The sequence below is a fragment of the Fukomys damarensis genome, unplaced genomic scaffold, assembly GCF_012274545.1.
Source record: "Fukomys damarensis isolate Sample0158 unplaced genomic scaffold, DMR_v1.0_HiC HiC_scaffold_11, whole genome shotgun sequence".
Classification (NCBI taxonomy): Eukaryota; Metazoa; Chordata; class Mammalia; order Rodentia; family Bathyergidae; genus Fukomys; species Fukomys damarensis.
Window position 1 is genome coordinate 45,036,446 of NW_022900923.1, and position 14,004 is coordinate 45,050,449.

General features: G+C 44.1%; 2 protein-coding genes across 12 annotated transcripts in view; both read left to right on the plus strand.

Annotated features, from left to right (window-relative positions):
* The window catches only part of C4bpb (complement component 4 binding protein beta), an 8,325-nt gene extending 7,307 nt beyond the window's left edge, over nucleotides 1-1,018 (plus strand). Inside the window, exons 6-7 of the mRNA XM_010613219.3 lie at nucleotides 3-83; nucleotides 809-1,018. Of these exons, the coding sequence (XP_010611521.1) occupies nucleotides 3-83; nucleotides 809-976 (249 nt within the window). The 3' untranslated portion in view covers nucleotides 977-1,018. The remainder of the gene's footprint in view (nucleotides 1-2; nucleotides 84-808) is intronic.
* A 3,078-nt stretch (nucleotides 1,019-4,096) lies between these two features.
* C4bpa (complement component 4 binding protein alpha) overlaps nucleotides 4,097-14,004 on the plus strand; it is a 41,696-nt gene continuing 31,788 nt past the window's right edge. Inside the window, exons 1-6 of one of the 11 annotated variants that reach the window (XM_019205856.1) lie at nucleotides 4,098-4,293; nucleotides 5,005-5,091; nucleotides 6,091-6,232; nucleotides 10,072-10,345; nucleotides 11,253-11,435; nucleotides 11,740-11,839. In XM_019205856.1, coding sequence (XP_019061401.1) covers nucleotides 10,183-10,345; nucleotides 11,253-11,435; nucleotides 11,740-11,839 — 446 coding nt within the window. In that variant the 5' untranslated portion in view covers nucleotides 4,098-4,293; nucleotides 5,005-5,091; nucleotides 6,091-6,232; nucleotides 10,072-10,182. Of the gene's footprint in view, nucleotides 4,294-5,004; nucleotides 5,092-6,090; nucleotides 6,233-10,071; nucleotides 10,346-10,385; nucleotides 10,700-11,252; nucleotides 11,436-11,739; nucleotides 11,840-14,004 lie in introns of those variants that run through there. The other 10 variants (XM_019205855.1, XM_019205853.1, XM_019205857.1 and 7 more) reach the window with 10 other exon arrangements.

Sequence of the window (14,004 nt, forward strand, 5' to 3'; positions counted from 1 at the left end):
AGCGGCAGTGCGCGGACGGGGAGTGGGACAGCGCCCCGCCGGCCTGCGAGCGGATCCCCCCGACTGGCCTTGAAGAAGCATTTGTGAGTAGAGGCCCTGCCACAGCAGCGTGTCCGGGGCCGGGCCACTCCTGACCCCCGGCCAGCAAATGTCTGTGCGACTTGGGCAGTGTTTTGGGGAGTACGGCACTTTATTTTTTCTTTTTGGTACCTGGGATCGAATTCGGGACCTTGCGCTTTCAAGGCAGGCTGTGGAACCCCTGAGCTAAAGCCCCCGCCCTGGGCAGGGTTTTTGAATGGGTTGGTCATGGCCTGGTTATAGAACGGGCCTCTTTTACACTATCTGCTCACATTCCTACATAAGGTCGTCCCCATCCACCACCATCATCCTGACGCCCTGGAAAGCCACGTTCCTAGGAGGCATTGCGTGCCTTACAGAATGAGGTACTTAAACTCAGTGCCTTCTCTCTGGGAGGCTGAGGCAGGAGGATACAAGTTCAAGCCCAGTCTGGGCAACTTAGAGACTCAGTGAGACCTTGTCTTAAAACAAAACAAAACAGAAACTTACTGCCTGAGATTATGTTATGAAAAGTTTCTAAAAATTCCTCTATAGTCCAACAAACAGATGAATGGATCTATTTTCCTTGAGACTCTTCCTCTAGTCCATATTCACTACTGGGGAAATATTAGGGAGTTTATTTAAATTTATCAAGAAAATGTAAATGATTGAGGGCCGGATCCCTCCTGAAGCTCCTTGTTCCCAGCTGCCGTTCAGAGCTGGTAACTGTTAAACAATGTTCTTTCTTTAGCTTGCCTTTCAGCAGAGCGAGGACCTGTGCGGTGCCACCGAGAACTTTATGAAGAGAGTAAAGGAAAATGGCTTAACAATGGAGGAGCTGAAATACTCGCTGGAGGTTAAGAAAGCTGAGCTGATGGCAAAAATGTCGGCAGAACAGCACAGTGGGGAAGACTGGTGACAGAAATGCTCTCACAAATACATTTTCCTCTTGGTTCTGAAATGGTTTCAGACTGTTTCTTATTATGCAATTTCATGATAGCCACTGGCATAACGCACTTGTGTGTGTGTGTGTGTGTGTGCGCACGCGCAAGTGCTGTCATAGTTAAGACGTGAAAAGACCAAGTTGGTTATTACAGAAGACCAGAGTTGGCAGCACACTGACGGAGATTGGACAGTTTAACTTCCTGTCTGAAAGGAGGAGGAAGCTTGCATCTCACCGAGTGTGTGCCTCATATTTTAATATGAATTAGGAGGCAAAAATTAACCCCAAGTTACTCAAAACACAGGAGGCAAAATTAACCTGGGCAGATCAGTTGCACCCTAAACAGATGATAGAGGCAGAAACAGGGTCACTTGCACATGGTTTAGGAAACCAGATTCCGGAGTGTTCTGCCGCAGTGCCACTTACTGCCTTTTGGATGAAACCAGTCCTGCGTCATCACCGGCTTCGAAGCGGGGAGCACAAGTGAATATAGTTTCTTTCGCTCTTTTTAAGGGCAGAAGCCAGTAGACTCTTAAGGCTTTCTTCCAAAATCCCATCCTGAGCTGATGCAGCAGGCTCCTTCCACTCCGCACACTGACCCCACCTGTAGCACACAAGGAATGTGGATAAAACATGTCTAAAATACAGAGGGCAGCTTGAAGCAGTGGACAATCTGTAGGTGAAGTTACAAAGGAAAACGAGACGTGGACTTTGAAGTGCTCAGAAGCCTCTGAATAGGCACAACACCAGGGTGCTCGGAAGGAAGCAGACCCTTCCCAGAGTACACTGCGCGACGGAAGCCGAGATGGGGGGCGGGGGTGCGGGGAAATTATCAAGGGACAGATCATAGTTATTTGTACCTTCAAAAATAAGATTCGTAGGCAAAGATTATGAAGCAGGATATTCCAAGTAGAAAGAATATTTTTACAGTGAAGTGAGAAGGAGCTGGGTGGGAATATACCTCATATTTTAACCAAGTAAATCCACACCTAGGATTAGTCTAACTGGAATATATTGATTTTAATTTGAAAATATTTAGTATAGTATTGTTATTACCGGCAACACACTGCGAGCATCTAAAACATCCAGTTGTAGAAAAAAAAATCTATTTTAGTATTTTGGGAGAGGGTAGGGCTTGCTCTGGAGTTCAGGCTGGCTTCGAACTCACTATGCAGCCCAGGGTGGTCTTGAACTCATGGTAATCCTCTTGCTTCAGCCTCTTGAGTGCTGGGATTATAGGCATGTGCCACCACCACAACTTCTTGTAGGAAAAATTTAAGTAATTTATGGCCCATCAAATGTTATGCAGCCTTTACAGTGATTATGAAAAAACATCTCGAAAATATAACAGGTGACACATAGAATAGGTACTTACGATCCATTTATATACAGTCTTTATTCTTATAAGAAAGGCCTGGGAAGTAACGAGCACAGGTGAAAACTGTTTTCATAGAATGTTGGACTCACCGGTACATACTTAGAGCTCTTAAAGAATTTTCATATTTTTAAATTCATGTTCGATGACGTTTGAGCCAGGAACAGTGGAACTCATGTGGAGGGCAGCGTGGAGACAAGGTTGGCATGGAGGAGCCACAGGGCGGCGAGAGAGCCGGCTGCAGAGACCACTCACAGCTGCAACACAGGGCTTTGCTGGCACGTTAGGGAACTCGCACCTGTTATTGCTAGGCAGTGAGCACACCTGGAAGACGTTCCAGAGGGAAAATGATAAGGACGGAACATAGAGCAAAATGCACCTCACGGTAGTGTGAGGTGTGATTGAGGTGGAAAAAGAACTGAGTCAGAGAATCCAGAGCAGTGTGTGGGGGGGGGGGCTGCAGCAACCATTCCCTGCTGTGGTCTCAGTGCCCCCCAAAGTCGACGCGTTGGGATCTAACCAAGCCCCAGTGCAGCAGGGTTGAGAGAAGGAAACTTGAGCAGGCACCTTGATCACCAGGATCGGTCTTGTTATTGAGCGCTTGTTACCACCAGAGCGGTCTCCTGATAGAGAAACCAGTTCAGCCCCTTCTACCTTTCAGCCATGCTTGCGTTCTCCTGCGCTCCAGCTTCCCGTGTGAGACGGTGCTGCAAGACAGCTGCCAGGTGCCGCCCCTCAGCTCTTCCCAGCCTCCAGAGCTACCAGAAATAAACATCTTCATTGTAAAGTACTCAGTCTCCAGCATTCTTTTACAGCAGCAGGAGACAGACTAGGACAGCCACGCAAGGGACAGTGTACCCTGAACTAGCTTGATGGCAGTAGGAATGGGAAAAAAGCAATAGAAATGAGCAACACTGTGAAACTCACATCAAAACAGCTTGCCACCAGGCATGGGGGCGCACACCTGTACCCCAGCTCTCGGAGGCTGAGGTGGGGTTTCAGGTTCAAGGCCAGCCTGGATACATAGGGAGCTCTGGTTCAGTCTGGACATAGAGCAAAACCCTGTCTCAGAAAACAAACAAAACTACTTGTCAACAGATTGAATGTTGGGGGGTTAGGGAAAGATGGAGTTTAAGGCAAGCCTGAAATTCCCCTATGAGGACCTAGATTCGATTTGGGATCACAAGAGAGCTACTGGGCAGGAGCTGAGCAGTTCCTCTCCAGATGTCCTGAATGTGAGGTACTTGCAACATGTCCACTGGCCAGCAAAAAATAAAAACCAAAGGGCTTGAGTTTAGGAGAGTAATGAGAGATAAACATGCAGGATGTTGAAGTCGTAGTGCTGGGAATAAAGCTGTGACAATAGGGACATTCTCCACCCACTGTACTTCCTTGGGACAGAACAGAGACCAGTGCCTGACAAGACCCTGCTCCCAGAGCCTCCATAAAACCTCTGGAGCTGGTGTTACAAGGAGCGGACCATTTTGGTGGAGTTTTCCTGCATGCTGCGGCAGTCAAGGTTTTCAGGGCAGCTGGGCTGGATCTTGCATAACCTGCTTGTGTTTATGAAAATAAAATGGAATACTGGTGTCCAATGCAAATTACATCTTCACTTAGGGGAAATGGTTGGCAGAGGATGAAATGATTGCAACACATAATCAAGAACGGGGCTAGTGAAGAGGAGGGAGATTAGATAACGACTGCAGCGCTGTCTCTGCTGTTAATCATTCACTGGGCCAGAGGAGTTTTTGCTCATCCGTCTTCATCCAGCTACCCCTGACCAGCCAACTGCGCAGCTAGAGTTCAGGGATTTCTTGGTAGAACAGTTACCAGCAGCTTCCGGACACTGTGCTCTTGGGAGGAACTAGGACGCTACGTACCGAGGCACCCAACAGAGCTTTTCCCTCTATTACTGCAGGTCAGTGGGTTCCCTGGGCAGCACTTGGGGCATCTGGAGGGAAAAGCTAGTGTTTTGGCCCTTTGAGAAGGACACTCAGAGACAAAAACTTGGATGTTTTCAGAAATCTTTGCAGGAGTATAGCATTAGGGAGTTACGCAACTGGAACAGTAATTTAACCCCCCTCAGCCTTAAATTTTTATTATAAATTGATGAGTAATAATGTGTTAATAAAATAAAGCAGAAAATAAGTGAAAGATGATATTATTCTTGTTATTGTACCTTAGAGATAGTGTGTTGACTGTTGATGTTCTTATTTTTGGCTTTTGAGACAGGGTCTCCCTGTGCAGTGTAGGCTGGCCTTGAACTCACTATGTAGCCCAGGCTGGCCTCAGACTTGTGGCGATCCTTCTGCCTCAGCCTCCCAAGTGGTGAGATTACAGGTGTGAGCTTCTATGCCTGGCCTGGTCTGTTGATTCTTTATGATATCTCCACATAAGAGTTTTGAGGCAAGAGGGACAAGACTTCTCAGAGGGGAACACAGGAGACTTGCTTGTCACAGTCTATACTCTGAAAATTGGTGTAATTTTTCTTGGAGATTTCATTAACTCCTCACTGACATCGAAGACAGCAAAGACCTTTAGATTTGGCAATGGGGAGTTGGCCTTCACTTTGTTTCTGAAGCTGGAGTCCTTAATTATCCTTCCTTTCCTTGTCTCCCTTGCCTTCCAGATCTGACATTGCCAATTACTCTTTCTTTTCGAAATTCTCTCCTCCTCTGGCCGGCCAGAACACAGCCCTACTCTGGTCCTCATTTTGGTTGTATCCTTACCGACTCCTATTCTGTCTCTGAGCACTATGGTGCCAGGGGAGGGAAAAGTAGCGTTTACGGACAAGCAGAGAGCACCAGATAAGGTTCCAATTAGGCTGAGAGATACTCTTGATGGTGACGTGAACATAGGAGGAGGGGGCTGAGAGAAGCAGATTCTAGGGTGGGGGAATAGCCCGGAAGCAGGTTCTTTCAGGAGTTTGGAAGCGATATGAATTGAGCCAAGGCATAAAAAGACATTCTACCCGAGACTAGACCTTTCCGGGGGTAGTCTGAATTTTAAAGGGGAATTTAGACAAAAGAAATGAATTAACTTACAAGATAATGGAAGCAGAAAATTGGGGAGTGAAGATTTTCCCAAACAACTCTCGTGTTTTCACAAAACACCCGGCATCTTCACTACAGTCCTTGAGCTGGTTTCACTTCTCTAAAAATTAAACCAGTGGTGTTGTTATTGAAGCATGCAGGAATTTGCTAGAGTGGCCTCGGCCTTTTAGGGAGCAATTACTGAATTGTGGAGCTTGTAGGAAATAAAATAGATCAGCTAAGTTGAATGTCGTCATTTTAGAGACGAGGAGACCAAGTTTGAAGGCGCTAGCGTCGCTCTTCAGGGGCACAGGCTTAGACTGCACCATTGCTATGACTCACGAGGCCTCCTCGACCAGCAGGTGCTCACGTGCAGCCCCATCATACTCTGTTCAGCTGAGCTCTGCTGGGAGACCCCAGAGCAGCTGGAAACTGAGCCAGATCACTCCTGAGAGCTCACGAGAGAGCTGGAACCTCTTACCACCTCTGTGCCAAAGCTAATGAGGCAGTTTACACACGCACCACACCCTTCAGCAGACAGGCGTTCTTACTCCGAAGAGGGAACTAAGCGGAGTTTTATTTTACATTTGCTGGGTCACTATTATACACAGAATACCAGGTTGGAGAACAGAAAGTTGAAGAAATATCACCCTGGTCTTCAAGGAAACTGCAATCTCTTTCAGGGGGCAGGAAAACAGACGGTTTGATCGAGGTTATCGGTGCGGTTGGCACACAAAGTACACGGGCTTTTCTTGGTGGAGCCGGGTGACTGTCCACCAAGGAGGTGGCCTTGAATCTGAACAGTGGAAAACAGAGAGATCAGAGGTGAGAGCATCCATGACAGAAGACATCATGTGCACAGCTGTGCAAATGCGGGCAGGTGCTCTCGAAAGTGCAGGAGGCGTTTTGAGAACGATCAGTACTTTCCTGGGATTTGAAGCACAGCACAGTTCTACTTGCAAAAGAGGGGTGCAGAGAGCTGGGAGAGGAGTGGGGACCCGTGGGAACTGGGGACCATGTCCATTGCCAAGCAGGGTGACATAGTTAAATTGCCTTTTTAAAGGTTTAATTGTATTGACAAGGAAGCTGGCCACACATATTTGGGAAATTCTGCAGTGATCTGGGGTGGGGTAAAGGAGATCATGCAAACTTCTCTGGACTGGAGAAGTGGCGTACAGGAGAGAGAAGCACATGCCCTGCACTGCCATGGCCACCCAGGCAGGACTCCGGCCACTGGGGACAAGGAAAGACACACAGACAAGCGGCAGGGTCAGGCTCCTAGTCCAGGAGGTTGGGTGGAAACGAAATTGTTACTTTAGCCAAGACAACAGGGAAGTCAAACTGTGGGAGGAAGAGAGTTGGAATACACTGGACACAGGGCGCCTGGCAGATGCAAATGAAATGAAATTCCAGTTCACTTCTAACAGGGTCAGAGTTTTAGTTTACATTTAGGATGCCAAGCGAAGGGAAACATGTGCTAATGTGAAGTACTTATAACTTTCAGAAAACAGAAATGTTATCTAAATATTACCCCAGACAAAAATTACTCTCCCAGACAACCAGCCAGAACTACAGACTTCTGTACGGTTAGAGGTTAAACGCGAGTGGCAAAGCAGCAACCTTCTCGCTGACCGCACAATCTAGGATTAACTCCTTGATTAGAAATATCCTTTGCAAAGTCTGTACTCTCCGTGCAGTATTATCACCTGCCGTCCACTCGCACAGGGGGGGAGGAATATCCGCCTTATTTTGCTAAGATTTCTTTCACTGACTTTGGAAAGATTTATCGACGTTTCAACTCAGCACAGAAATCCCACTAGTTAGCAACAGAACAGAGACGACGAGGCTCGAATGGCTTCAGAGTTGCATGTGGAAAGATTGAAAGAGGATAGCATAAGGAAACTATCAACAGTGAAAGTCACGGAGCGTGCAAGGCTGCACATCTACAGGAGCAGTCGGGCCCAGAGGACTGGGAGTGATCCACGTGTGATGATCGAAGTCACAGACAAGGACGGGTTCCTCCCAGAGGGACGGTTGAGCGGGAGGGAAGAAGCCCCAGGACAGCCTCTGGGGGCCTGGGGTCCCCGGCCCTGGCTCTCACTGTACCCAGACCCACGGGAGAGACAGACCAAGGCTTCTGGCCCCCAGCCCAGAGGGTTGTTCCTCCGCACTGGGGCGTGAAACCCTCTGGTGAGACAGCCACTCTTCTTATGATCCAGATCACTGTGATAAAGTTTTGGCTTCCAGGAGTTCTGCTTCTGGAGGGGGGCATTCAGCACCCACGCCATCATGCTGTTCTCTCGTCTCTCTTGAGTGTTCATGATGTACCAGCTGCACCCTCGGCTAAGCAACTCTGAGCGATCCCAAGGACGGGCAATCAGTATTATTGTTTTAAAAGGAGGAAATTAAAGCACGGTGGGGCTGAGTGTCTGCCGGCGGACACCCGATTCCTATGGCAGAACCAGGATTCCAGCCCACAGTCTGGGTGTTAGTCCACTCTGTGCTCCGCTGTTCCCAGCACTGTGGCTGACCCGAGATAGAGGAGGTGAACACGCTCTCTACTGGGGTGCAGCGTCTGTGCGTCTGCATTGAAGGGAGCAAAGCTCCCCTCTGTTCACTGCTCCCCTCTTCCACGCCTTCCCCACCCCCACAGGCTGGCAGATGATCGGGAGACGATGAAAAAGAGCTTGCAGTAAAATTGCTTGGATCACTTTTTCTTAAAACACAGACATGCCTTGCTTTAAAATCAGTTAAAATCCCTTGCCAAAGCTAACACCTAAGGGTAAAGATGGACACGGAACAGTGTTATTTTCCTTGGAAACATACTTTATCACTAGGTGCTTTTGGATTTACACTCAGCAGACATTTACCAAACAACTTTGACTCTTTGAGCCAGAGTTAGGTTCAAGACGGGTGGAAATGAACAGGAGCCACCTCGCACCCCAACGGTCTCCAGAGCTGGCGGCAAAGCCAGACTGCAGAAGTCAGTTGGAAACCAAGTCAGAATAAAAGTTAGGACCACGGAGCTCAACTTGGCCTGGAGGAGAAGGGAACGCGGGCCAAGGGACTGGCAGGACAAGCAGGAGCTGGAGCGGGAAGGGGTAGAGGGCAGATGATGTGAGCAGGAGTAAGAGGGAGGAAAGTGTTCGCAACCTGTGGAAACCTCAGCTCTCCAGGACATCCAGGACACAGGGGCTTGGGCCTAACTTCTGAAGACTTAGTCCCAGAGCCAGTTCAGTGAATATGGTTCCTGTAGGTCCCAGAATTCACTGAAACCAACTTCCCAAATTTATCAGATTACCAATTTACCAAACACTGAGGAATATTTATTTCAAAATACACAGTGATTATAAGTACATTCTTTTTGAATGTAGCAAATGGATATGTTTTGTTAAGAACCTGTTTAGATATTCTTCTTCTTCTATTTCTTGAAGCTAAAAATTTAATCTTAGAGCTGCATTTTGGTAATGCAGTCAGAATATATTTCTGAATATATTCCATGTATAAATTTTTCTTGTGAAAATAACAGCTGCAACAATTCATACGAGGAAATTTCACTTTGTATTGTTTTTCATTTTTTATAGTCAAGTTTTACTTAGCCAAGACAGCAGTATTTTTAATCTCTTCAGTTTCGCTGAAATTCAGTAAAATACCAACTACTGATTTGTCAGAAGCCAAAGAAACTTGTGGGTTTCATAGTTCATGATTGTTTTTATTGGAAAGGAGAAACTTACTACATTTTGTGAATTTCACAAATGATTTAGTGGGCTGATTTTTATGATATGCAACGTGCCGTCCCCAACCTCTTGAGACAATCTGGATTCATGTAGAACAAATTCTGCAAACATATTTCCAGTAAGCAAATTCATGTAGTCAGTTGTTTCACAGGTTGACTTAACGTTTGGCAGAATTGTCCCAGTGGCCACACATTAGGCTCATGGAACAAGGTGTGCATGGCATTGGGTGTTCACCCCATCAGTAGGTGGAGGAACAGCATCATGAGAACACCCGAGTGTTTATTGGATGAAGAGCTCATCTCTCTATACAGTGTGATTCACCACTGTAAATGACCCCCTCCATAATGTGGGGTAGAAACATCTCCAAGGGAGCTCCCTTTTTAAAGTGGAGATGGGTGGAGGTATGATTTAGGGACATATGGTGTCAGGTTTAGAGGTATAGGAATAAAAGACAAAATTCTATATTTTTTGGGGGGCTCAGCTTCACATATTCCTTGGAGAACAAAGACTTTCTAGTATGAACTGGGCACTTAGTGTGTTCTCTAACGGGGGAGGAAAGTAGCTGTAAAGAGGACAACTGTCCCCAGTGATTTCACTTGAAATACATTTTTTTCCCCTCTGCTAGGGGTGGAACCCAGAGGTTGCACACTGAGCTACATCTCCAGAGTTCTTTCATTTTAGCTTTGAGACAAGATCTAAGTTGCTAAATTGCCTGGGCTGCGCTTGACTTTGCAACCTTCCGGCCTTGGCCTACCAGATCCCTGAGATTACAGACGTTTGTCACCCTGCCCAGCTAGGCAGCCTTCCCTGTGAAGCCACTGCCGTTCTCCACTTGGAATTCATCTCTTTTTCTCGGCAGGAAGCTTGTGCAGAGTCAGCCCCCATTGCCTTGTGTTGTAACATTTGTGCTTCTGTGTTTTCTTCCAGTCTAAGCTGTGATTTCCTTGAAGACGTGGATGTGGTAGCATTTATCTTAGTGCTTTGTGACCAGTAGGAATTCAGTGACTGCTTATTAAATTGAGTTCTTTCAGCAGAAAAATGTCAGAGAGGCATCAAGTCACGTGCCCCCCAAGAGCTCCAAACGGGACCCTTCACAGAAAGGGTGCACTGAGAGTCTGGCCCTTCTCTATGCTGTGCGGAGTCCCCCGTCCAATTCTGTTCCAAATTACACTGGTCGCTTCTCTGTTGGCCACTGTTCTTGGTGAGTAGTGAGGAAGACGTCCCGAGGGCTAAGGAAAAATAGAGATCAGTCGCACTTTGCCAACTAACAAAGAGATGATTAAGCTTCTAGCCAAAACTGATGGCAACAAAGGGCGTTTGTTTTTATTTTTTGCCAGCTGGAATTTAGAGGAATTTGCTTTACACATGAAGGAAGCAGTTTTCTAGACATTTCCTCCCTAGAGTTTCTCCTCTGAGAATTTCCAAAGCAATCTATCTTCCAACCATGACTGAAATAGATCTGTGTTATCTGTCAGTCTGAATGAATGATTTTCACCACCTGCGGATTTGTCCAGCGTGGAGGGTGAAGTGTGTACTTCTGCTGGGGCTCTTCAAGGTAAATTGGTTCTGTATTTAATTTTTGTAAGGAAAGCAGAATTTTTATATTTCAACAACTCCATGCTTCATCCTCCATATTATTCAAAATCCAAAATTTGCAAAATATTTTAAAATATTATGTTTACCCATCTCTCAGCCACCCAATTTTCCTTTCCTGAGGCAACCAACATTATGTAAATGCTATTTTAATGAAATAATGCTTTTCTGTTGAGGCACACTTGTGAGGATTTCTGGCTTTCCTTTGATGCGTGTGTGGCAAGAGAAATAAATTACCTGATAGACTAATGAAATTTGTGTCTTTTATTCCTTTTAGATAAATTATCTCATATATATAGTGGAGAAGAGGTAAAATTTTATGCCTGTACCATTGTTATTTACCAACATACATACTCATCACTCTTAGATTCTTTGAACAAAGGGGATAATAGGAGTCATGATTTTCCTTGATTAGAGAAAAAAGGAATTATCCTTACTCTCACATCACCCTATTGAAGCCCAGATGTGGTGTCTGGAGATGTAATGTTTGGTGCTTCTCTCATTTTGGTGTCCAGGCAGATGTGGCCCCCCACCTATTTTATCCTTTGCTTCTCCAACAATGGAGCTGAACCAGACAGAGTTCGAAGCTGAAACTGTCCTGCGATACAGCTGCCGCCCTGGCTACTCCAGGAACACTTCAGTTCAGACTCTTACCTGTAAATATAACGGCCAGTGGAAGTATAATGTCTTCTGTGTCAGTAAGTATCGACCTTCTTCTTGTTTGTACTTTTCCCAGCTTTGTCATGTTGTCTCAGGATCTAAATTTCCTGAATCTAAGAAACCATCCAGTTTCTCAACTACTGATTTCAATACACATATGAGATTAAGTCTGTATTTTTTTTTTCAAAAGTACAAGTTCAGTGAGTCAAGATCAGAAATAAGTGTGGATCTAAACATGAGGGGCGTTTGGAAGCAGAGGTGGAAACTTACCGGTCATTCTTCTCTAATGCTGTATCCGTGAGTACGAGGCATCACTAATCATCATTTAAATTTTTCTCCCAGAGAAACGGTGCAGAAATCCAGGAGATTTACCTAATGGCATAGTGGAAATTAAGACAGATTTCTCCTTGGGATCGCAAATAGAATTCAGTTGTTTAGAAGGGTGAGTGTGAGATAATCTAGAAATAATACTTTTAAATTAATTTTAAAATAGCTAATGCATTCATATATTTCAAAACTTAAAATGTTCATATATTTTCAAAAAGGTATACATTCAGAATGCTCATCTCCACCCTGTCTCCATATACCCCACTTCTTCTTGTCTTCAGGCAAAGATTTCCTTTTATTATTTTATAGTATATCATTCTAGTGTTTCCTTCTACAAATATAAGGCAAGAAATTCTTATTTTTCTTATTGCTGAGATAAAATATCCTACACTCAAAGTTAAAGGGGCGAAAGGTTTATTGCAGCCCACAGACTGTAGAGGTTTCGGTCCATAGTGGGCTGGCGCCAAGGCAGGGCTACGTGGCAGAGGGGCATCACAGAGGAGAAACAGTTCATGGTGTGGCAGGCACAAGGCAGCAAAGCAGCAAGCAACAGCAGCAGCAAGCCTGCATGCCCATGCACTCCCCCCTTTCTCTCTCTCTCTCCCTCCCTCCCCCTTCTTCCCACCCTCCTCTTCTCCCTCTCTCTCTTTCTTTGTATTCCATCCAGGCTATAAGCCTATTGATTGTTGCTACCCACACCCAGGGTGAGGCTTCCAGTTTCCACACCCAGAACTATACTAATTTCAATCAGTGCAGTAATGTAGTACTACACACCCTTAATCCCAGTATCACACACTTAATCCACATTCACACACCCTAGATCCAGCTACCTCCAAAAAATCCCACCTATGAGCACACGAGGTTTTGGGGGGACATCAAATACAAGCCATAACAGAAATTAACATATATTTTAGTTTTTCTTATTTCTAATAATGAGCATAATTTTTAATTTTGCTTTGTTTTTGTATTTATCAGTACATATTGGAGATATTTCATATTTGTACATAAAATTTCCTCATTAAATTTTTGCAGATGTGTAGAATTTTATTCTGTAGATATGCACTGGTTCTGTGACACCCCTTGGCGGATCTAGTCTTTTGCAATATTGAACCATCCTTGGATGCATTACTCTGTGCCTATATAAATTTATACAAATGTAATTACACAATACCATTTTGCAGGATCCAATTTCCCCTTGATATCAGAATGAGTCACCCCTTCTTTGCAGAGTTGACAGGGATCAACTTGAAGTTTAATTTGGAAAGTCAAGCAAAACACAGGATGCCTGATTAAATTTGAATTTCATATGAACAACAAATAATTTTAGCCTAAGTATGCTCCATTTGATATTTGGATCACACTTAACCTAAAAGAATTGTCATTTACATGAAATTCAAATTTAACTTGAAAAGTAGGCATCCTATCTTTTTATTTGCTACATCCTGCTGTCTATGGTATAAACATTCCTCCATTGGAAACTAAGACTTCTACATCAATAGAGAATGTTGCTTACTTATACTTTTAGGATTACTGCGATTTCAGTAGCATCAAAGTATATGGTCCAATTTTTATTATTATTCCATAGGTTCTTCAAATGAAGATATATTTTTATTATAGTACACACAGTTTGGCATTATATATATATATATATATATATATATATTACATACACACATCAGGTACACACAGTTTCATTATATATATATATATATATATATATATATTACATACACACATCAGGTCTCTTTTGTTGATCTCTTTTGAGCATTTTATTGTAATTCTCTTTACAATTTAAACAAAGACTCATTTAAACTTATATAGTTTTCATAATTATTTCACATATTAAATAGTTAATGATAATTAATAGTGTGTTTTGACCACTTTTTTATATCCTATGTGTTTTATTTTATTAAAGCAACTGCTGCCTATTTTGGTAAAAATCTCTAGGTCTTCACTGAAAAATCAAAATTCTTAACATTTTAAAGTACCTATGTTTGTATAATTTAATAATCTTGTTCTGATGTCCATTCTGTGAGATATTTAAAATCATTGTTTTTGCCTTTCTTTTAGTTTGCATTTACCTGAGATAACATTGCCCTTCCTTTTATTTCTAATATGTTCAAAAACGTATCTAGGTTTTCTTCCTATATTCAACAAAGAGTTGAATTTGGTTCTAATTAAAAGCTCTGTTTTTGGGCTGGGGTTCTGCTGCCTGCCTCGCAAGTTAAGGTCTTGAGTTTGATCCCCAGTACCAAAAAAAAAAAAAAAAAAAAACGTTTT